At 42.2% G+C, this 25,802-nt stretch overlaps 1 protein-coding gene across 4 annotated transcripts in view; it reads right to left on the reverse strand.

Moving 5' to 3' along the window:
- The window catches only part of map3k7 (mitogen-activated protein kinase kinase kinase 7), a 163,051-nt gene that overhangs the window by 13,682 nt on the left and 123,567 nt on the right, over window positions 1-25,802 (reverse strand). For 2 of the 4 annotated variants that reach the window (XM_072251658.1, XM_072251660.1), the window contains 2 exons: window positions 12,294-12,358; window positions 8,100-8,214 (listed from right to left, as the gene is read on the reverse strand). In XM_072251658.1, coding sequence (XP_072107759.1) covers window positions 8,100-8,214; window positions 12,294-12,358 — 180 coding nt within the window. Of the gene's footprint in view, window positions 1-8,099; window positions 8,215-12,293; window positions 12,362-25,802 lie in introns of all 4 variants that reach the window. The other 2 variants (XM_072251657.1, XM_072251659.1) reach the window with 1 other exon arrangement.

Raw genomic sequence — 25,802 nt, forward strand, 5'->3', positions numbered from 1 at the left:
CAGCATCATCTCTTTGCTTTTATATTCTATTTCCCTTGAAAAAATGTCAACATTGAATTTGCCTTCTTTACCACAGACTCAACCTGTAAATTAACCTTCTGGGAGTCTTGCACGAGGACTTCTAAGTCCCTCTGCATCTCTCATGTTTGAACTTTTTCCCATTTAGATAATAGTCTGCAAGATTGTTCCTTTTAGCAAAACCCATTATTGTGCATCTCCCAGCACTGTATTCCATCTGCCACTTTACTGTCCATTCTTCCAATCTGTCTAAGCCCTGCTGCAATTGCATTGCTTCCACAGCACTACCTACCCCTCCACCTATCATGTCATCTGCAAACTTTGCCACAAAACCATCAATTCCATTATCTAAATCATTGACAAATAATGTGAAAAGCAGTGTTTCCAATACTGACCCCTGAGGAACACCACTAGTCACTGGCAGCAAACCAGAAAAGGTCCCGTTTATTCCCACTCGCTGCGTCCTAGCTGTCAGCCATCCCTCTATCCATGCCAGTATTTTTCCTGTAATGCCATAGGAATTTATCTTGTTTAGCAGCCTCATGTGTGGCACATTATCAAACGCCTTCTGAAAATCCAAGTAAATGACATCCACTGCCTCTCCTTTGTCCACCCTGTTTGTTATTTCATCGAAGAACTCTTAACAGATTTATCAGGCAAGACTTCCCTTTAAAGAAACCATGCTGACTTTGATTATTTTATCATTAGTCTCCAAGTACCCCAAAACCTCATCCTTAATAATAGACTCCAACAATTTCCCAACCACTGAGGTTAGGCTATCTGGCCTATAATTTCCTTTCTTTTGCCTTTCTCCTTTCTTAAAGAGTGGAGTGACATTTGCAATTTCCAGTCCTCTGGGCCATGCCGAACTCAAGCGATTCTTGAAAGATCATGACCTATGCATCTGTTATCTTCTCAGCAACCTCTCTCCAGACTCTGGGATGTAGTTCATCTGGTCCAAGTGACTTAGCCACCTTAAGACTTTTGAGTTTGCCTTGCTTTTTCCTTTGTAATAGCAATGGCATTCACTCCTGTTCCCTGATACTCACATACATCTGGCACACTGCTAGTGTCTTCCACAGTGAACACAGATGCAAAGTACCCATTAAGTTCATCTGGCATTTCGTTGTCCCCCATTACGACCACACCAGCATCATTTTTTCAGTGGACCAATATCAACTCTCACCTCCCTATTACTCTTTGTGGAAAAAAAGAGTAATACTGGAAAAAAATTAGTATCCTGCTTGGTATTATTGGCTAGTTTGTCCTCTTTTCCCTTCTTTTAGCTTTTGTAATTGCCTTTTATTGGATTTTAAAAGCTTCCCAATCATTCACCTTCCTTGGCTTTTATGTCATCCTCAACTTTCCTTGTCCACCATGGTTGCCTACCTCTGCAATTTGAGAACTATTTCTTCTGTGGGACATATCTATCCTGCGCCTTGTGAACTATTCCCAGAAACTTCAGCCATCTCTGCTCTGCCGTCAACCACACCAGTATCCCCCTCTAATCCATCTGGGCAAGCTCCTCTCTCATGCCTCTGTAATTCCCTTTACCCCATTGTGATACTGATACATGTGACTTATGCTTCTCCCTCTCAAATTGCAGTATGAATTCAATCATATTATGATCTCTGCCTCCTAAGGGTTCCATTACATTAAGTTCACTACTAAATTCTGGGTTATTACACAACACCCAAACCTTTCCCCAAGTACACTCAAACACAAGCTACACTAGAAAGCCAACTCAAAGGCATTCAACAAATTCCCTATCTTGCGATCCAACCGCAACCAGATTTTCCCAATCCCCTTGCATATTGAAGTCCTCCATTGCAATTGTGTCATTACCCTTACTACATACATCCAGCTTCCTTCACAATCTTCCCACATCTTGGCTACTATTTGGAGGCTTGTATACGATTCCCATGTTTTTTTTTACACTGGCAGTTTCTTAACTCCACCCACAAAGATTCAACATTCTCTGACCCCATGTCACCTCTTTGTAAAGATGTAATTCTGTCTCTTACCAACACAGCCTCACCACCGCCTATGCCTTCCTGCCTGTCCTCTTGATACAAAGTATACACCTTGGACTTCAACTACTGCACAGGGTCTTGTCACCTTCAGAAGTTTTCTGATGACTCTGTCATAGTTGGATGCATCAGCAAGGGAGATGAGGCTGAGTACAGGGCTACGGTAGGAAACTTTGTCACATGGTGTGAGCAGAATTATCTGCAGCTTAATGTGAAAAAGACTAAGGAGCTGGTGGTAGACCTGAGGAGGGCTAAGGTACCGGTGACCCCTGTTTCCATCCAGGGGGGCAGTGTGGACATGGTGGAGGATTACAAATACATGGGGATACGAATTGACAATAAACTGGACTGGTCAAAGAACACTGAGGCTGTCTACAAGAAGGATCAGAGCCGTCTCTATTTCCTGAGGAGACTGAGGTCCTTTAACATCTGCTGGACGATGCTGAGGATGTTCTATGAGTCTGTGGTGGCCAGTGCTATCATGTTTGCTATTGTGTGCTGGGGCAGCAGGCTGAGGGTAGCAGACACCAACAGAATCAACAAACTCATTCGTAAGGCCAGTGATGTTGTGGAGATGGAACTAGACTCTCTGATGGTGGTGTCTGAAAAGAGGATGCTGTCCAAGTTGCATGCCATCTTGGACAATGTCTCCTATCCACTACATAATGTACTGGGTGGGCACAGGAGTACATTCAGCCAGAGACTCATTCCACTGAGATGCAACACAGAGCATCATAGGAAGTCATTCCTGCCTGTGGCCATCAAACTTTACAACTCCTCCCTTGGAGGGTCAGACACCCTGAGCTAATAGGCTGGTCCTGGACTTATTTCCTGGCATGATTTACAGAATACTATTTAACTATTTATGGTGCAACTGTAACGAAAACCAATTTCCCCCGGGATCAGTAAAGTAGGACTATGACTATGACTATATCCTTCGATGTTAAGCTTTCAACTACGGCCTTCTTTCAGCCACAACTCAGTGATGCCCACATTATACTTAATTGTGCCATGAGTCCGTCCAACTTATTCTGATTGCTACGCGCATTTAAATACAGCAGCTTCAGTCCTGCATTCTTCCCTCTTTTATATTTTAACTCTTGTGATTCAATTTAACTCTTGCACTGTTCTGCATTGGTACTCAATCTGTGGTTTCTTCTTCCTTATATTCATGTTACACCCATCATCTAATTGTAAACCTGCTGGCTCATCCTCAGCTCTATCATACTGGTTCCTATTCCCCCTGCCAGATTAGCTTAAACCATTCCCAACAGCTCTAGTAAACCTGCCCGCAATAATATTGTTTCCCTTGGCTTCAAGGGGAACCCGTCCTTTTTGTACAGGTCACACCGACCCCAGAAGAGGTCCCAATGATCCAGAAATCTGAATCCCTGCCCACTGCTACAATTCTTCAATTCATTTATCTGCCACCTCATTCTATTTCTATCCTCACAGGCGCGTGGCACAGGCAGCAATCCCAAGATTACTACCCTTGAGGTCCTGTTTCTCAGCTTCCTTCCTAACTCCCTGTATTCTGTTTTCAGGACCTCCTCCATTTTCTACCCATGTACCATGACTTCTGGCTGCTTACTCTAACATCGTGGACCCTGGTACCTGGAAGGCAAACTACTAGCCCTGTTTGCCACCAAATACATATCTTTACAAAATCAGAATGACGAGTTAGATGCTGAGGACCAAATAGAAAGTGCATGTAAGAGTTGCATTATGGTACTGTACGTAGATAGACATTTAAGATAGAAATGCAAGCAATACGCCGTCATCGGGTTTTCTATATCCTTCATTCAAGACTGTTTTATATCATTTCCAGTATACAAGTATAAAGGAAAGTGAAATAATTGTTATTCTGGATCTGATACAGTACAAGAAAAGGATAAAGATGATAATAAAAAACAATAAATATGAATACGTAAGATAGCTTGTATACATAGATTGATTTTATGTATATAAAGGAAAAGAGCCTAGACCAGTGGCCAATCCGTTCATCGGAAGTTTTGAGAGGAGGGGACTTCAATCAGGTCCACTGCCTAAGTACAAAAGGCAGCAGTGGGCTACAGGGAAGAAGAGCTTTGACCAGTGGCCAATTAGCATTTGTGATTGATTAGCAAAGGAAGGCAGGAGCAAGCACAGCAGCCATCGTCAGAGTGGTATCTTGAGGCAGATGTTGGGAAGACTTCAGACAAGGTTAGGAATCAAAAGGTTTGCGTATAGTGCAAATAGTCTACTGAGCTGTATATATTGCAGTGCAAGAAGTATCATAGGAAAGATGTATAATAGTGCTGCAGATGACGTAATTTGTTTACAAACAGAGGCAATGTGTAGTGAGGAGAGGCTGTAGATAGGGCAAAATTGCAGTCAACAGGATGAGCTGCAACATAAAAGGCAGATAAAATCAAAAAGGGTGAATACAGGACTGGAGGGTTGTACTTGAATGCGTGCAGTATATGGAATAAGGTGAACTTGCAGCAGAGTTGGCTGAAAGAGGTGATGCAGGTTTAGAAGGTGTTGAATCATTATGGACAATGCTAAGGAACCGCAAGAGTAAACAAAACCCTGATGGGAGTTATATACAGACTCCCAAACAGTAGTAAGATGAGGCCAACAAATTACAACGGGAGATAGAAAATGCATGCCAAAAAGGCAATGTTACAATAGTCATAGGGGACTTCAATGAGCAGGTAGATTGGGAAAATCAGGTTGGTGCTGGTTTCCAGAAGGGGAAGTTTCTAGAATGCCTATGAGATGGCTGTTTAGAATAGCTCATGGTTGAGCCCACTACGGCAGACATCCCACCTCTCCCGGAACCTCCAGGAGTCTCCTGCATTTTAATAGTGGCTTCCTGATGCCCGCAAATTATATACAATATCACGGAAATCAATTTTTTTGAGAGCAAGTGAGAGCGCACGAGTGAGAAAGCAAGCGAGAGCGCTTGAGTGCGCGCGAGCGACCACGAGAGAGAGCGAGTGAGAGTGCGCCATGGCAGAGTGTTCCAAAAAAATATAAAACGTACGTCACCCCAGACTACACTAAAGTGTACCCCTGCCTAATAGGGGTCAAAATAATGACAGTGTTGCTCGCCGCACTGTTTGCAACAGTGACTTTTCTATTGCCCATGGCGGGTTAAGACTGTAAAAGACATTTTGAGGTGAGTTTAACAGGTGTCATTCATTCATTAGCATAGCTAACGTTATTTAAACTAGCTGGCGAGCTGCTAAGGAGCTACTCTATTGCAGACATCCCACCTCTCCCAGAAGTCTCCCGCAAATTGATGGTGCTACCTCCCTGAAATGAGTTTTTGCAGGGTGGGATGTCTGCTATGGGATCAGCTATTCTGGATTGGTTATTGTGCAATGAACTAGAATCATTAGAGAGTTTAAGGTAAAAGAACCTTTAGAGGAAAGGGATCATAATATGATTGAATTCACTCTGAAATTTGAGAAGGAGAAGCTAAAGTCAGATGCATCAGAATAGGAAATATGTCTGGAAGTGAATGGTCGTGCACTTTGGTAGAAGAAATGAGAGGGAGAGAAAATACAAAAATCTGAGGTGCAAAGGGACATTGGAGTCCTTGTGCAGGATTCCATAAAGGTTAATTTGCAGGTTGAGTCTGTGGTGAGGAAGGCAAATGCAATGTTAGCAATCATTTCAAGAGGACTAGAATAAGGATGTCATGTTGAGATTTTATAAAGCACTGGTGAAGCCTCATTTGTATTGTGAGCAGTTTTGAGCCCCTTATTTTAGAAAGGATGTTCTGAAAATGAAGAGGGTTCAAAGGAGGTTCATGAAAATGTTTCCAGCATTGACTAACTTGTCATATGAAGAGCATTTGATGGCTCTGGGCTTGTATTCACTAGAATTGTGAAGAATGAGGGATGACTTCATTGAAACAGATCCAATTATGAAAGGCCCTGATGGAGAGGATGTTTCCTACGCTGGGAGAGTCTAACACCAGAGGACACCGCCTCAGTATAGAGCAGCATCCTTTCTCCCTGATGGGAGAGAGAAAAACAGTCCATGAGCAGGGTGGGCAGGATCCTTCACGACATCGCTGGCCTTTTCCTGGCATCTTTCTCTGTATATGTTCTCGATGGCGGATAGGCTGGTGCCGATGATGCATTCGGTAGTTTTGCCTTCCCGGTGCAGAGCCTTCCTTCCTTCCTTTCCGCTGCGGCGGAGTTTCCGTACCATGCTGTTATGCAGCATGTTAGGATGCTCTCTAGTCATAGTCATACTTTATTGATCCCGGAGGAAATTGGTTTTCGTTACAGTTGCACCATAAATAATAAATAGTAATAAAAGCATAAATAGTTAAATAGTAATATGTAAATTATGCCAATAAATTATGAAATGTCCAGGACCAGCCTATTGGCTCAGGGTGTCTGACCCTCCAAGGGAGGAGTTGTAAACCTTGATGGCCACAGGCAGGAATGACTTCCTATGACGCTCTGTGCTACATCTCGGTGGAATGAGTCTCTGGCTGAATGTACTCCTGTGCCCAACCAGTACATTATGTAGTGGATGGGAGACATTGACCCAGATGGCATGCAACTTGGACAGCATCCCCTTTTCAGACACCACCGTGAGAGAGTCCAGTTCCATCCCCACAACATCACTGGCCTTATGAATGAGTTTGTTGATTCTGTTGGTGTCTGCTACCCTCAGCCTGCTGCCCCAGCACACAACAGCAAACATGATAGCACTGGCCACCACAGACTCGTAGAACAAGAAAGACGTGCATATTGATGTGCATCATCCAGCTCCCTTCAGCATCCTCAGAAAGCGAACACGCTGGTGAGCTTTCTTGACTGCGTAAGATGTGTTCTGGGCCATGAGAGGTTGTGTGTGATGTGCTCTGCTCTGCCAGGAGTTTGATACTGCTCACAGTTCCCTCTGCTGTGCTGCTGATATAAAGGGGAGCGTGAGTGATGTGAGCTCCCCTGAAGTGGTGCGAGTTCTCCATTGTCTTATTGACATTGAGGAAGAGGTTATTTGCCTGACACCAGGCCACAGGCTCTTCCATCTCCTCTCCTGTCTCCTTCTATAACACATACTACTAGAGTTATAAATTTTGTCTTGGTGATAAAGCACGGTAACAGATCTTTCTGGCCCAATGAACCCAAGCACAACCATGTGACCAACTAAACTATTAACCTGCATGTCTTTGGAATGCGGGACAGAACCAGAACACAGAGAGCAAACCCACATGGCCAAGGGGAGAATACACAAACTTCCAACAGATAGTGGTGAAACTGCAACGTGGGACGGAACCAGAACACAGAGAGCAAACCCACATGGCCAAGGGGAGAATACACAAACTTCCAACAGACAGTGGTGAAACTGCAATGTGGGACGGAACCAGAACACAGACAGCAAACCCACATGGCCAAGGGGAGAATACACAAACTTCCAACAGACAGTGGTGAACTGAATCCTGACTGCTCGCTTTGCTATGTGCCGCCAAAATTAAACTGAGATAGTTCTTCTTCTATTTGGGCCACTCATCTAAAAAAAAATGTCCTGGCAATGAAGAGGGCCCGGGGACGTTCACGAGAACGATTCCAAGAATGAAAGGGTTAATGTATGGGGAGCATTTGATGGCCCTGGGCTGTATTCGCTGGAGCTCATAAGGATGAAGGGGAATCTCACTGAAACCTGTCAAACATTGAAAGGATCAGACAGACTGGATGTGAAGAGGATATTTCCTGTAGTGAGTGTCCAGGACCAGAAAAGAGGGACTTCCATTTAGAACAGAGATGAGGAGGAATTCATTACCACAGACAGATATGGAGACCAAACCTTTGGGCATATTTAAAGCGGAGGTTGATAGGTTTCTGATTAGTCAGGGCATCAAAGGTTATGGGGAAAAGGCAGGAAAATGGGGTTGAGAAGGATAAAAATCTGCCACGATGGAATGGCAGAGCAGACTCAGTGGGTCGAATAATTCTGCTCCTATGACTTACTCCCCTATGCCATTCCTCTCAGGAGATGTCCATCTTACCGACTGGATCGCTTTAAATAAGAACCATGACACACCTGTTAATTCATCTGGCGTCCATGCATAGTTGCGAGTCGTTTTCTCAGAAGGAGTTCCTGTGGCTGTGATCATCCTCACACTCGGACTAGAGGAACGGCTGCTATTTCTGCTGCCCTGAATGTGTGAACAATACATGTTATCATAACAAATTTCATACTGACGAATCATACTTAGTGTAATATTTCAACTGTGAAATGTGGAAAAGTAATCACTGTGCTTGGGTAATCAAACTAGTAACTTGACATATTGGAGCTCCTTAAAGAGCCGAGTTTGAACTGCTGTACAATTATGTTTTAGCTGTTCTGAAAAGTGTTGCCAAAATAAATCCTGAACTGCTTTTATAACTTTATTAAACTATTACATTGAGTAAGTACGTGGATCATAGGGGCACGGAGGTCCATGGGAGTAGTTAAATGGTTCAACATGGACTAGATGAGCCGTAGGGCCTGTTTCTGTGTTGTATTTTGTTTGACTCTACAATGAGCTGTTAATTCAAATATTTAAAGTTTATTCTGCCACACGGCACAAATCCACACAAATAACTTCCCATCACAGAGCAAAATAACAAATGGGGAAAATACAGAATGACATTAATTTTACAACCTTTTTGTGATTTGTTCAATGTGGGTTTCTATATATTTATTTAAAGAACATTAACCTTACTAACTGCATCCAGTGTATTTGCAGTGTTGGTTACACAATCAAACAGTAATGGGGTGGCAATTAGAAAATAGCAAGTGCCTGAAGTTAAAAAGCATGACAAAGGAGACGAGAGCAATTATCTTCTGATAACAGTGTAGATGAACAAACTCGGCGCATCACTTAGTAAAACCCATTGCTGAACCAATCTACTGGGGTCCTAACTTGATCACCTTGTTAAAATCATTGTTCTCCCATAGACAGACCATGGAACAGAGGACAGAAAGTTGCGGCAATTAGCGCCAATATCACTACGACAAAAGGAATTTAACCAGGTCTTCCTGATGGCCATCTAGTGACACCCATTAGCTGCTGACGTGAAGCAGATGAGAGTAAATTGTGATTTGGCTATGATTTTTGCAGAGTAAAATGAACTTTTTTAAATTTGTCTTGATTGTGTTTTCTTATATAAAAAAATTAAGCAATTATACCAAATTATGTCTTTCTTCTGAACACTGTGCAAGTAAGTAATTGGACCAGTGCAAACAGGTACTTGTCCATAACGCGATAAACTTGACTCTGACTTGCATAACTCCCTGGATTACAGGCTTTTACCCCTCAGGTTGAGTGAGACTAGAACTAGAGATCATGGGTTAATGGTGAAAGGTGAAATGTTGAAGGGGAATCTGAAAGAGAACTTCGTCACTACGAGTGTGGTGCGGATGTGCAACGAGCTGCCGGTGGAAATGGTGGATTTAGGTTGAATTGCAACATTTCCAGAAGCCTGCGTAGATACATGAACGGGAGTGGCTTGGAGGGTTTGATTCCTGGTGCAGGTAGATGGGGCGGGGCAGACAATAAAGGACAAGGTGGATCTAGATGGGCCTAAATGGGCCAAAGGGCCTTTTCCTGTGATGTAATACTCTGAGTCTGAGACATGAAAAGTGCCCAAAGTGCTGTACAGTTTCATTGCAGAATGTACAGATTCACTCATTATTTTCCTGGTTATTTACTATTCAAAACCTTTTTTCCTCCCAAACATGGACTTGGCAGTCAGGTTCAGAGATAAAGTTGAGTGGAGGCATAAAGAGGCGAATTATGAATATAAAAGCAAACAGTTTCTATTCAGTATTCATTTGGGCTGGCAACCGGGAAGCCTGAGAATAAAAAAAATCCTTGAATTGATTTTAGAATAAAAAAAATAGGACTCTTAGAATTAATTAATTGGATGTGATTTAGCAAGTAACCAATTGATCATGAAGTAGCACATTACACTTTCACTTTAACATTACGAAATAGGAAAATGTTTAAAAAAATTTGCTCCCCAAAAATCAGAACACAGAACAGTACAGCACAGGAACAGAGCCGTCAGCCCGCAATGCTGTGCGAAGCCAATTAAATTAGTAATCAAATGGGAAACTAAACTAAACTCTTCTGCCCACACAATTTTCTTCATATTTATGTGCCTATCTAGATGTCTCAGAGTATATATGGTGCCAATAAATACAGAGAAAGTGAACATGGGTACAGATGTTGCAAGGGCATCATCTCATATAACCATTATCTTTTAATCATTGTCCTGTACAGTTGTTTCATCAAACTCTAAGGGTGCACTTGCTGTCTAAGAAGAATAGTGAGCACATGAAAAGAATGGTGTAGATAAGGCAAAACCGTAAAATGATAAATTAAACCAGCAGTCAAGAATTTAAATAGATGAAAGTTATCTGTTAAAATAAGTGCAAGGAAAATGTTGGGGAAGATAATAAGTGGAAAAATAGAAATACAGTAACTCTAATGGGGGAATATGGAACTAGACTGAAGAAATGGTGAACTTCCATTATCATACATCCTCCTCTGCTTAAAAATGTTCTCTCGTTCTCCAAATAATGCAGTTGGTTTTCAGCTCATGATTTTACGGCAATGGGAGGATGAAATCTGCAGCTCAGAACTAATCTTCTGTCAAAATCAGAATCAGGTTTAATATCGCTGGCATACGTTGTGAAATTTGTTGTCTTTGTGGCAGCAGTACAATGCAATACATAATAATAGAGAGAAAAACAGAATTATAGTAAGTATATAAGTATCGAATGGTTAAATAAGTAGTGAAAAAAAACCAACAAAGTTGTGAGGTCGTGCTTATGGGTTCAATGTCCACTCAGAAATCGGATGGGAGAAGGGAGAATATCACAGCACAGTACAGTCCCTTCAGCTCACGAGGCAGTGCCGACATCTTAACCTACTCTGAGATCAATCCAATCCTTTCCTCCAACGTAGCCCTCCACTTTTTTGATCATCCGTGTGTCTATCTCAGAAATTCTTAAATGTTCCTAATGTATCTGTCTCTACCAGCATCCCTGGCAGGGCAGGGAGTTAGATATGGCCCTTGTGGCTAAAGGGATCAGGGGGTATGGAGGGAAGGCTGGTACAGGGTTCTGAGTTGGATGATCAGCCATGATCATACTGAATGGCGGTGCAGGCTCGAAGGGCCGAATGGCCTACTCCTGCACCTATTTTCTATGTTTCTATCCCACACACTCACCACTCTCTGTGTAAAAATCTTACCTCAGCTCCTAGACTCTGCCACTATTGGGAAAATCTCCAGGAGTTAAAGCAAACATGTGAGGTAAGCCTTTTTTTTATATACAGGGAGTGTAGTAAGTCCACAACCTGCTGCCAGGGGTGGCGGTAGAAGCAGTTTTGATAGCAGCATTTTGGCAGACACATGATCCAACAGAGAGTAGAGAAATGGAGATGGCATCAGTTTAATTTGACATCACAGTCAGTGGGCTGAACAACCTGTTCACACGCTCCTCTATGTCAGCACATGGAGATTGAAAGTTCCCAGACAGCATGAGCAAGTGGTGCTGCATCAGGAGTTTGAATATAGAATACAGAGCAGAACAAAGAACATATACATCTAGCACAGAGCACAGAGCGGAGGTTCCCAACCTTTTCACTCTATAGACTATTACCATTAAGCAAGGGGTCTGTGGATTCCAGGTGGGGAACTCCTGGATAGAGCATAGAACATCGAATAGTATAGCACACTAGAGGCCCTTCAGCCCACAAAGCTGTGCTGACCACTTAACCTGCTCTAAGATCAATCTAACACTTCCCACCCCCCTGTGCCTATCTAAGAATCTCTTAAATATTTGCCTGAATCACCACCCTGCCAGTGCGTTCCAGCGAGAAAAACCTACCTCTGGCATCCCCCTCCTGTACTTGCCTGCAATCACCTTAAAAATACGACCCCTGGTATCAACTATGTCCGCCCTGGGGGTGGTGGGGGGGGGGGGGTCTGGCTATCCACTCTATTTATGCCTCGTTTCATCTTGTACACACCTATCAAGTCGATCAAGCACCTGATGAAAAGGCTGACAACATCAAGTGGGAGTTTATTTATCAGCTCCTTTTAAGTACTTCAAAAACCTCTTTCAAATCCATTATCTGACATTTTAAAATGCTCTTGGCTTAATATAATTGAACAATTTTAGCATCATGTTGGCCTTTGAGATGCTACAAGACTAATTTTTTTTAAAATGACCAAGTCTTACCTGATTAGATTCAGTTCCAATAATTGTCAAATCCTGAATCGACCTGCGCCTTTGTTGTTCACTGCCTGCTGAACAAAAAAAAAACAGGCAATAATAGTCAAGCGGCAGAATAGAACACACACAGTTGCTACAGGTGGATTGAGAGAGGGAGGGAGGGAGGGAGAGAGAGAGAGAGAGAGAGAGAGAGAGAGAGAGAGAGAGAGAGAGAGAGAGCGCGCGCGAGAGAGAGAGGGAGAGAGAAGCAGTGGCTGCAGTGTTCAAACTAGGAACACACAGTCTTGTCAACATATCTAAAACTTAATCCAGTGACCACTCCTACCACATGAATAGCTACTTCAGTCTTCTCGCCATTTTTTGTCACATGTTCTAAGAGACCATATGCAGGAGACCAGAGCTGATGACGGCAACTATTTAAGGGCTCTTACGTGATGGTTTGCAAGAACAGGCTTGCTGATATTAGTCCCTTGTGCTAAGCTTTGCTTCATTACTCTGAGACCTTTTTTCGTAGGCTTCTGCCCTGGTTATATTTTCACACTGTTGCAAACTGACTTGAGAAATGACATCTAACTTTAAAGGAAAAATCACTCAGCCTTTGAACAGAAATCCTCCTTGAAAGATATTTCCTCTCCAAAAAAATTTGTTTTATGTCAAAATCAATTAATTAAGCAGTTTCTTAATTAAGTAGATGAAATTATCGAAGAATTTGTCCTGTTAATCTCATATAAAGATTGTATTTGGGAAGACATGATTATCTTATAAATAACCTAAATCTTGTAAACTTGAACATTTATCACTATCTACTAAAACAAAAACCACAGCTTTACTTTCACCCTGTCTGGTCAGATCACAATGACTTTGGACTTTGAACTTTGAACAACAGCAGGTGAGAAAATGCCAAACGCACCACAAATACTCCAGATTCTGTAGTGGTTTCTCATTATCAGAAGGCTTCTTAGGGCTCCGATGTTTTAATTGGTAAACATGGATTGACAGACAGTGCCAAATGGTTGTCAATTTGGATCAGCAGCAGACTTTTATTGGGAATTGTCTGAGTAACGTTGAGACATTACAATCAAAGACTTAAAAGTTGCTTGAAGCCATGAGGGATCTCAGTTAATACTTAAATTACTGAGCTGGAGATTTTGAGCAAAGGTATGCACTAATTCTTGTACAAAGGTAACAAGAGCATGGAGAAATGGATGTTGTTTTGGCTTGTGGGCTGACTTTAGTGAAATGCCACTCATTCCTGCTACTTTTTTTCATACTGATTTAAAAAGGCACTATGCAATACAGCACTAAAGATGTTTCTTACGACCACCAATATCAGCCAACTTCAAACTAAAATAATAAAACGTACCATAAAGTAAGCTGCTCATGAATAATAATAAACACAAAAGTTTCTACAGATGCTGGAATCCTGAGTAATGCACACAAAATGCTGGAGGAACTCAGCAGGTCAGGCAGCACCTATGGGGAGGAATAAAGAATTGACAGACATGTCAATTGTCTGTTCCTCTCAATACTTGCTGCCTGACCTGCTGAGTTCCTCCAGCATTTTGTGTGAGAGATTCTGCAGATGCTGGAATCTTGAGAAGTACACACTAAGTACTGGTGGAGTGGAACATCTAAGGAGTAGAATATATATTGGGCCGAAACTATTCATTAGCAGAAGTCTTGATAGATACTGCCTGAGTTTGTAAGTTCTTCAACGCTTTGTGTGTGTTGCTTGTGTACTGTACAATAAACACTTAGCCACTCAAGGCCAGCTAGGTTTAGGGTGTAAAATCGCACACAATACACTGTACTCACTTCTGTACCTTGAATAGTATCAATTGTTTTGTGCAATGCAACAAGACAGATTAAAAGTAACACAGGCTATGGTTAGTGATGAACAATGAATATAAACCTCTTAAAATGCCCCAGATATTCAGTGGGCCTTTCAAACAAAAAAAAAATCCACTTCACCACAGTGTTCTGCACAGGAGGCTTGCTTCTCGCAATATTTGTGGAGCTGGTGATATACCGCAAAGTTTTGTGGGAAGCTAACGAAACTACTACCTATTCCAAAACATGTATGTTTTTCTGGACTATAATCACTGCAATCTGCAGCCTGTAATTTCCCTTTGGGAGTTGTAATTTTGAGCTGTCTGAACGATCTGGGGTTTTGGTGGATTTGGTGAATTGAATTCTCTAGAATGGAGGGAGGGCCATTGCTGCAGTCGACTTTGGGCTGGATTGAAGTGACAGGCGAAATTAAAAAGATTAAGATGCCAAGGCTGACTGCGGAAGATGAACTGGCATTCAGTTGACTACTCTGTCAGCTCACCTGAGCCCATCCTGCCTGCCTGCATCTGATCCATCTCCCTTTCTTCTTGCTACTATCATTCTGTGCAAGGTGCAGCTACACTTGCCTCAGCACCGAACTGGCTCTGTGGCTGTGGAATCACTCACTCTGGGGTTCATGTTCTTTGTATTATTTGTTTTTTTTTATTGTTTGCACGATTTGCTCTTTTTTCTCACACATTGGATATTTGGCAGTCTTTGTTGAGTGGGGTTTTTCATGCATTCCATAGTTTTTTTTATTTTGTGGCTGTTTGCAAGAAGACGAGTCTCAAGGTTCCATGTGGTATACATACTTTGATAATAAATGTACTTTAGACTTCAAATACCAAACAACAATCTGCCTCTGCTTTACAAATATTCAAAAATTTCCACTGTCCTTTGATGAAGCACATTCTAAAATATCATTACCTTGCTGCATCTGTCTTAAATAAGTGACATCTATGTTTAAGCAGCATCTGCTAGTTCTAAGTTTACCACAGGAGGGAACATCCTTTTCATATATACCATCCTAAGACCTCTCAGGACCTTTTGTTTCCATCACAAGTGCTTTTGTTCTTCTGAATTTCTACACTTGAGGCCTAACCTGTTCAATTTTCTTCAGAAAACGGGAGAATTATTCCAGGAATCTCTGAACTACTTTTCCTTAAATACATTCTCCTTAATTACATTCTTCCTTAAATAAAGAGACAAATACAGTACATCATATCCCAGATATTGTCCCATCGTTGCCCTACAAAACAGAAACAGAACCTCCATACTTTAGTGGGCCAACAGTTGGGCCAAAGGTCTTGTTTCTATATAATTTTGTGAAATATTGTTTCACGTCTGAGGAATTGAACTTCAGTGTTGATATATATCACTAAATTATTTAGAAACAAGACCTTTGACCCAACTCATGCATGCCAACCAAGGTAGCTTCCTGAATATTCTTATTTGTCTGCATTTGGCCCATATTCTTCAAAATCAAGAGTTCCCAATCTTTTTTTATGCCATGGACCTCAACCATTAACCGAGGGGTCCATGGACCCCAGGTTGGGTTAGAATCTAAACCTTTCCCATCCACGAGGAATTCTGCAGATGCTGGAAATTCAAGCAACACACATCAAAGTTGCTGGTGAACACAGCAGACCAGGCAGCATCTCTAGGAAGAGGTACAGTCGACGTTTCCGGCCGAGACCCCACGTCAGGACTAACTGAAGGAAGAGCTAGTAAGAGATTTGAAGTGGGAGGGGGAGGGGGAGATCCAAAATGATAGGAGAAGACAGGAGGGGGAAGGATGGAGCCAAGAGCTGGACAGGTGATTGGCAAAAGGGGATATGAGAGGATCATGGGACAGGAGGCCCAGGGAGAAGGAAAAGGGGGAAGGGGGGGAAAAAACCCAGAGGATGGGCAAGGGGTATAGTCAGAGGGACAGAGGGAAAAAACGGAGAGAGAGAGAAAGAACGTGTGTATATAAATAAATAACGGATGGGGTACGAGGGGGAGGTGGGGCATTAGCGGAAGTTTAAGAAGTCAATGTTCATGCATGTAACTGTCTAAATGTTTCTTAAATATTGTAACTGTACCCAGCTCTATCAGCTGGCTCCATATAATGCTGTGTAAAAAAAAACGCTACTCGAGTCACCTTTAGTTCCTTTTCCTCTCACCTTAAATCTATGCCCTCTGGTTTTAGACTCCCCTCTCCTAGGATAAACACTGTAACCATTCACCTTATCTTTATATACCTTTAAAAGGTCACTGTCAGCTTGTTACAACACCACTGAACAAATAGCACTGCTCTCATGTGGGGTAAATTATACCTATTATTGTGCAGAGATCAGTAACACTGGTGTGGCAGCTGCTGGCATGGCACAATTGGAAAGGCTACTAATGAAGAGATGTCAGTACTCTTATTAATAAGACACACTAAATATGTCAGCTGCTGATTAACAGAGAAAGTACCCCATGTTAATTTTAGCACACTCTGGACTCTGGAATGTGTCTGGGCATCCAGTAGTCACCAGTGAAGTTGCCTAGTCAGGTGTCCTATGGCAGCGGAATGTGCCTTTAAATATCACCAAAAGCAAAAAAAAACTCATTCCCTAGTTGTGCCATTGTTATTCTTTAACAGTTAACTATTATACCTTTGAATTCTCATCTTATGGTGGGAAAAGTAAGTAACAATTTGCACAAATAACCATGACATTAAGTGCATGCCATATGCTGACACTAATTCAGATTCAGATTTATTATCATGTGTACGTCGAAACATACAGTTAAGTGTGTTGTTTATGTTAACAACCAACATGCTCAAAAATGTGCTGGGGGCAGCCCACAAGGGTTGCCGACTCTTCGGGTGCCAACACAGCATGCCCACAACGTCCTACAGAACAACAGAAGCAGCAGTAACAACAACAACAACAAAAAAAAGACAAAAAACAACGAAACAAGCCTCTTTCCCACTCAGACAGGTCTCCAACCCCAGGATAAGCAACCTCTGGGCTACTGTAAGTAGTACATTGAACGGTTCAGTCCATCTTTGTGACTGGATAGGAAATTATTACTGTTGTGATCCATTCCAGGCTGAAGATTAACAGAAATGAAAATAATCTGTGCAAAATATCATTTTCTATCTGAGGTTTTTGGCAGTAATTAAGATCTATTACATACGAAAAGTTATGTTGACTGAAATGATCAAATGTTAACTTTTTCTAGCAATGCTGGCAGGGGTCTATCACCGTGGTACTGCAAATTCACTAATATTGCATGTTGTCAAGCTTTTATACAGTCACATATAGTAAGAGTGAAACAGGGTCAAACAGTGTCTTCTGGATCTCCATGTTTAATTGCACACATGTAAAGACTGGAATTGTGTCCTAAATGCTGCGAAATTCAGGTGACTGTTCAATACATTGAAATTAATGGTGGTAAAAGACTCTGAAAGTAAGTTACATGCAATTGAAGGCAAAACCTGACAACTGGAGGTGCAGAATAAAAAAAAAACTAAATAGTAAAACATAGAAGTAAGATTAATTAGATGTAACTTGGAAGTTCTTTGAGAGGGATCTTCTTCACTCAGATGGTGATGACATTGTGTAATGAGTTGCCAGTGGAAGAGAAGAATCCAGGTTTGCTTTCAACAGTTAAGAGAAATTTGGCTAAGTACATGGATGGGAGTGGTATGCAGAGCTATGTTCCTATCATTGGGTGTCTCTTGGAAATTATATTTCTTTGACAGTCATGCATCAGGCATATTACCCCCTCCAGCTGTACCACGGTGTGAGGAAAGGACATAGAGTTTGACATGGTAGTGTTATGTAGTAATTCTTCGGTAGCAGAAATTAAATCCACTGAATCAGTTTTAAAACAATTAACGCAGAATTTTCAAATACTTAAGCACTTGCGCTAATACCAAAGCCAATTAAAGGAATTAGAAGCAAGAGAAATCAGCAGATGCTGGAAATCCAAGCAACACACAAAAATTACTGGAGGAACTCAACAGGCCAGGCAGCAACCATGGAAAAGAGTAAACAGTCGACATTTCGGGCACAGACCCTTCATAAATGAATTAGAACTTCTGTCTGTGCACAACGACTTATAAATAAAATAAAAACACGCATGTGGAAGATAGCTTTAACTGGTGTATTCGCATTGCAGCGAGGGGGAGAGATGGGGGGGGAGGGAGCAATGTGCATGTGTAGATGACAGTGCATGCACAGACAATAGATCACTATGTAGTGCTAAGGATCCTCGTGGACCTCCTCTGGACTCTTTCCAATGACAACACATCCTTTACAGGGCTCGAGACTGCTGGCAATACTCCTAGTGCGACCTGACTAGTGTCTTTTAAAGTCTTAGCATTATCACCTGGCTATGAGTACATCAGTGCTCCAGCTCTTGCAGCTATCCTACCGGGTGTACACTTGTCTTCTCAGTAATCACGCGCTAGGACATCCTGTCCAATCTTGAAGCTCCATGCTGCTTCATTTGGCAACTGGCCAAACTGTTTATTCTGTACTTCCCTCCATGGGTCAGGTGTCAGGAAGTCTGTACGAGATCTCTGATTACTGCTCATGAACAGCATCGCAGGTGTTCGATTTGTTGTCACATGAACAGAGTCCCAATACACAAAAACCACATTGTTCACCTCATGCTGTAAAGAGATGTCCTCCTAGTCCATCACTTTAATGAACTTCTGAAAGTTTTATCCAAACATTCAAGTTAAACCACTCATTGCTGGGTAGTGAGGAGCTGACTTGAAATGTCGGAAGCCATTTTTCTTCATGAACAGTTGGAATTCTTCTGACATGTATTGTGGTACGGTGTCATTCACAATTTGTTTTGGTAAGCAGTTTCTGGTGAAGTTAGTCCTCAGAGCAGAAACAGATTTTGCTGAGGTGGTTGACATCACTGGTATAACCTCCGGCCACTTTGAGAGAGCATCCACAGCAATCAGGGACATGGAGTTCATGAATGGTCTAGCAAAGTCAATATGTATTGTTTTTCTCAGTGGCCACTCCCATTGGTGTAATGATGCCTGTGGGGGTGCATTTTGAACTTATTGGCAACCCGAACAGCTCTTGGCCAAACCTTCAATCTGTTTATTTATTCTCAGCCACCACAAGTAGCTCTAAGCTAACAACAGGAATTCTGCAGATGCTGGAAATTCAAGCAACACACATCAAAGTTGCTGGTAAACGCAGCAGGCCAGGCAGCATCTATTGGAAGAGTTTCAGTCGACGATTCTCTAAGCTACTCTTCATCTTGTCTGGTATGTGGTTTAAGAGGAACCACAACATGAAATCCACACATCAGTGTTCTTTGACATACCGACAGTAGGTCTCATCTCACTGAGAACTCTGGTACAAAGGGTTACCATGAGCTGCCCATCCTTGCATGGTGATTTCATAGACTTTTGACAATATTGGGCCATTCCTTGTTTTCCTTTGTATTTCAGAATTTGATACCCGCAACTGGTCCACCAATGTGGTATAGAACACGTCTGCTGGGTCATGGTACGAAGACTTTCCTTCTTCAGTTGCCAACAGTGGAAGATGTGACAAGTCATCAGCATTGCTGTGTTGTTTGGGAGCCTTGAACTCGATATTATAAGAGTGGGCTTTGAGGAATAGTATCCAATGTTGTAACCAAGTATCAGACATCACTGGAATTCCCTTCCTGGGATTGAAAATGGACACGAGAGGCTGGTGATCTGTCACTAGCGTAAACTTCTGCTCGTAGAGGTATACTTCTTTATTCCACAGACTAGACTAAGGGTCTCTTGGTCAATCTGTGCGTTGTTGCATTCTGCGCTCATCAGTGATCTTGAAGAAAATGCAATCGGACATTCAAATCTATCTTTCATAGTGTGTGACAAAATGGCACCAATGCCATAAGGGGACGCATCACACGCCAGTCTGATGGGCAGAGATGGTTCATAATGGGTGAGCAGTTGATTTAATGTTATTAGTCTTTTTGTTTCCTTGAATGCTCTTTCATCTTTCTGACCATTCCTACTTTGCTCCTATCTGTAACAGTGTGTTCAATGGATGCAGCACTCTGACAGTGTTCGGGAGAAACCTATGGTAACAGTTTACAAGGCCCAAGTATGACCTGAGTTGTGACACATTTTCCCGTTTGGGGGCCTGCAGCACTGCTTCAATCTTCTCCTAAATTATGAAAGCCCTGCTTGTCAATGACATGTCCACAGTATGAGATTTCATTCCTGAAAAACTCACATTTCTCTCTCTTTGTCCGCAGACCATACTCACTCAGCCCGGTAAGCACGTTACCAAAGTTCTAGAGGTGCTTTTTATCATTTTTGCCAGTCACAATGATATTATCAAGGCAACATTGTGTTCTTTGCCAAATTGCTGGAGCTGATGCAATGCCAAAGACAAAATGATTCTACTGGAACAGTCCCTTGTGAGTGTTGATTGTAAGGAACTTCCTGCTTGACTCCTCAATCTCCATTTGCAGTCAATCTTTGAAAACCTCTCCCCGCATGCCAAAGATGCAAAAGTGTCTTCTATTCGTGGCAGAGAATACTGCACAGTATGCAGCACTGGGTCAATGCTCACTTTGAAATCCTCACAGATACGAACAGCTCCAGTCTTCCCTTTCTTGATCACCGGGTCAATGGGCATGGCCCAATTGCTCCACTTAACCTTGGAAAGAATTCCAGATGCCTCCAACCTCTGCAGTTCAGTATCCACTTTAGGACATAGTACGTAAAGCACTGGATGAACTTTGTGGAATCTTGGTGTTGCTGCTTCATTCCATTCAATTCTGGGCTTCGTGCCTTTGAGTTTACTGATCCCCTTCTTGAACACCTTCTCTCATTAGTATTAAGCAGCTGCGCCAGTTGCTGGCGAGTGCTACGATTTGGACTGCCGTTGCCTGTTCATGCACCTTTGATCACAGACACCTTTGATTGAGTGCCAGTCTAGTTGGATATTCCTCAACCATTCACGTCCAGAAAGTTTTGGCTCTCCACTTTTCAATACATAAAGCTCCACCTGCTATGGTTGGCTTCCATATGTCACATTCACCTTCAGTTTGCCTTTGAGGAAAACTTTTTCACCGTGTAGGTCTTTAGCACCTCCAATGCGCACGCACATGCGTAGAGAACAATGCACGTGCAGACAACAGATCAATATGTAGTGCTGGGGGTGGGGGTGGGGGGTGTCATTGCTCCAAAAGAAATAGATCCATACATTGCAGAACTTATTATTTCGTGATATACATTTTTTAAAAATATCTGAAAACTAATAATAACAACATATGCATTTAATACTCTGCCATACTTTGAGGAGAGCTCCAGTGAATAGCTATTTTGGGAGTTAAAAACTAAAATGACTGCTCTTGATGAGGTGGCAAATGTTATTTTGGTTCTCATTGCAAATAGATCCACGGACAGTTAAAAAACAAATCATATTTAGTCAAGCCTAAATTGAACTGAAGCAACTCTGCATAAAATTGAAATATGAGAATTTTCACTCTCCCATCTTTATGGGTGAATTTTTCAATACGTAAAAGAAAAAGTAACTAAAAACTTTCATATTCAAAGTGACTTCAAAGTAGTGGTGTTACTTTTGAATAACGAAGTTATACTTTTTTATGGATTTAAAAGGCCACACTATTCCTACTCCTAAACACCACCACTAAAACAAATACGCTCCGCCAGTGCAGGCCCAGAGGATGGTGTGTGTACGTACTGTTTCTCAGCTCATGCACACTGGCCAAAAGTGGATAAATCCAAAGCACTTACTAAATGGTGAAAAAAAACCGAAGCAATAGAAATTTAGCCAGAGGGTGGTGAATCTATGGAATTTATTGTCAAGGGCGGCTGCGGTGGCCAACTCATTGAGTGTATTTAAGGAGGAAGTTGATAGGCTCTTCACTAGTTTGGATGTCAAAGGTTACATGGAGAAGGAAGGACAATGGGGCTGAGAGGGATAATAAATCAACCATAATGGAATGGCAGAGCAGACACAATCGGCCGAATGGCCTCCTTCATGGTAGACTGTTATACTATGAGTAGCCCTGGGCTCTGCCTTAAAAAGATTATGTATGAAGCAAATGTAATGTATATTTACTAAATTAGTTTTACCCAGAGTCCAGTGGTTCAATCAGGAAAGTTTACAGAAACATCGAAAAACTGCAGCATAATGCTGTGCCGAACATGTACTTCCATTAGAAATTACCCAGGGTTACCCATTGCCCTCAATTTTTCTGAGCTCCATGCACCTATCCAGGAGTCTCTTAAAAGACCCTATTGTATCCACCTCCACCACCATCACCAGCAGCCCATTCCACGTACTCACCATTCTCTGCATAAAAAACTTACCCCTGACATCTTCTCCGTACCTACTTTCAAGCATCTTAAAACTGTGCTCTCTCATGTTAGCCACTTCAGCCCTGGGAAAAAGCCTCTTTACTACCCACACGATCAATACCTCTCATCATCTTATACACCTCTATCAGGTCACCTCTCATCCTCCGTCGCTCCAAGGAGAAAAGGCCAAGTTCACTCAACCTATTCTCATAACGCATGCTCCCCAATTTAGGCAACGTCCTTGTAAATCTCCTCTGCACCCTTTCTATAGTTTCCACATCCTTCCTGCAGTGAGGTGACCAGAACTGAGCACAGTACTCCGCGGGGTCTGACCAGGGTTCTATGTAGCAGTAACATTACCTCTCGGCTTTCAAACTCATTCTCACGGTTAATGAAGGCCAATGCACCGTATGCCTTCTTAACCACAGAGTCAACCTGCCAGCTTTGAGCGTCCTATGGACTTGGACACTAAAATCCCTCTGATCCTCCACACTGCCAAGAGAATTACCATTAATACTATATTCTGCCATCATATTTGACCTACCACTTATCTGTGTTGAACTCCATCTGCCACTTCTCAGCCCAGTTTTGCATCTTACTGATGTTCCACTGTAACCTCTGATAGCCCTCCACACTATCCACAACACCCCCAACCTTTGTGTCATCAGCAAATTTACTAACCCATCCCTCCACTTCCTCATCCAGGTCATTTATAAAAATCACAGAGAAGGGGTCCCAAAACAGAGGCACAACACTGGTCACTGACCTCCATGCATATTCATGAACCATCTACAACCACTCTTTGCTTTTTGTGGGCAAGCCAATTCTGGATCCATAAAGCAAGGTCCCCATGGATCCCAGGCCTACTTACTTTCTCAACAAGCCTTGCATGGGGTACCTTGTCAAATGCCTTACTGAAATCCATACACACTACATCTATTGCTCTACCTTCATCAATGTGTTTAGTCACATCCTCAAAAAATTCAATCAGGCTCATAAGGCATTACCTGCCTCTGACAAAGCCACGCTGACTATTCCTAATCATATTATGCCTCTCCAAATGTTCATAAACCCTGCCTCTCAAGATCTTTTCCATCAACTTACCAACCACTGAAGTAAGGCTCACTGGTCTATAATTTCCTGGGCTATCTCTATTCCCTTTCTTGAATAAGGGAACAACATCTGCAGCCCTCCAATTCTCCAGAACCTCTCCCATCAGCAGTAATGATGCAAAGATCATTGCCAGAGGTTCAGCAATCTCCTCCCTCAGCTCCCATAGTAGTCTGGGGTACATCTTGCCTGGTCCCGGAGACTTATCCAACTTGATGCTTTCCAAAAGCTCTGGCACATCCTCTTTCTTACTTCGCTGTAAATCATCCCTACAATTGCCAAGATCCTTTTTTGTAGTGAATACTGACGCAAAGTATTCATTAAGTATCTCTGCTATCTCCTCCGGTTCCATACACACTTTTCCACTGTCACACTTGATTGGTCCCATTCTCTCACGTCCTCTTGTTCTTCACATACTTGTACAATGCCTTTGGGTTTTCTTTAATCCTGTCCGCCAAGGCCTTCTCATGACCCCTTCTGGCTCTCCTAATTTCATGCTTAAACTCCTTCCTGCTAGCCTCATAATCTTCTAGATCTCTATCATTACCTAGTTTTTTGAAACTTTCATAAGCTTTTCTTTTCTTCTTGACTAGATTTACAACAGCCTTTGTACACCATGGTTCCCGTACCCTACCATCCTTTCCCTGTCTCACTGGAACGTACCTATGAAGAACTCCACACAAATATCCCCTCAACATTTGCCACATTTCTGCTGCACATTTGCCTGTGAACATTTGTTCCCAATTTATGCTTCCAAGTTACTGCCTGATAGCTTCATATTTCCCCTTACTCCAATTAAATGCTTCCCTAACTTGTCTGCTCCTACCCCTCTCCAATGCTATGGTAAAGGAGATAGAATTGTGATCACTATCTCCATAACACTCTCCCACTGAGAGACCTGACACCTGACCAAAGAAGATGAGTTTCAGAATTTTACAGGGAACCAGTGGAATAGATGGGATATCAATTCAAGGGCACGTGGCTCATTTGAATGTAGGAGTAAGACTTTAATGAGTGAAGTAAACTACCACTTTGATTCAGTGAACAGTAGAAGTTTGGAATTCAGATAATGCCAGGTCATCATTAATTGTAAATTTGGGATTGATGGATTGTTATTGAGGGAAATGGGACAACAGTTATTACATGGAATGAGGTTGCCGATCAGTTGTTTGGGCACTTTAATAGCCTCAAGGTTTATGTGACCAAATTCTACTCCTGCCTCTCTGGGGACTGGCTGATCTACATCTAAACACACCCTTATTCCACATTCCTGTTGCCCTTGCCTAACAAGACTAGAGCTATTTTCAGGATGAATTATTCCTAACATTAGCAACCAGCCAACCTCGGTAGAAAAAGCCAGCTTGCGATTACCCTATCTATACTCTTTGACTGTATACCTCTATCAAATCTCTCCACAATCTTCTATGTCCTAAGGAATAAAGTCCTAATCTATTCAATCTTTCCTTACAACTCAGGTCTTCCGGTTCCAGCAACATCCTTATAAAATTTCTCTTTACTCTTTCAAACTTATTTACATCTTTTCTGTAGGTTGATGATCAAAATGGCACAGAATATTCAAAATGAGCGTCAACAATGTCTTGCATAATGTCAATATAAAATCCTAACTCCTGTAGAATACTTTGATTTATGAAGGCCAATCAGCTATAAACTTTCTTTACAACCTGATCCACCTATGCAGCCACTTTCAATGAATTACGGATCTCTATTCCCAGATCCCTTTGTTCTACCGCACTCCTCAGTGCCCTACCGTTCACTGTGTAAGATCTACCTTAGTTGGTCCTACCGAAGTGCAACACCTCACACTCGTCTGGATTAAATTTCATCTGCCATTTTTAAGCCCATTTCACTAGCTGGTCTGCAAGCTCTGATAGGCTTCCTTGCTGTCTACTACACCCCCAATCTTGGCGTCAACCGTAAATTTGCCGATCCAGTTAACCACATTATTATCCAGATCACTGGTATACAAGACGACAAACAACGGAACCAGAACCGATCCCTGCAGCACTCCACTAGTCACAGGCCTCCAGACAAAGAGACAACCATCTACTACCACTCTCTGCCTTCTTCCACAAAGCCAATGAGTTTACTACCTCATCTTGAATGCCAAGTAACTGAATCTACCTGACCAACCTCCCATGTGGGACCTTGTCAAATGCCTTGCTAAAGTCCATGAAGGACAATATCCACTGCCTTGTCTTCAGCAACATTCCTGGTAACTT

Source organism: Mobula birostris, chromosome 2 (assembly GCF_030028105.1).
Source record: "Mobula birostris isolate sMobBir1 chromosome 2, sMobBir1.hap1, whole genome shotgun sequence".
In the NCBI taxonomy this organism is placed as follows: Eukaryota; Metazoa; Chordata; class Chondrichthyes; order Myliobatiformes; family Myliobatidae; genus Mobula; species Mobula birostris.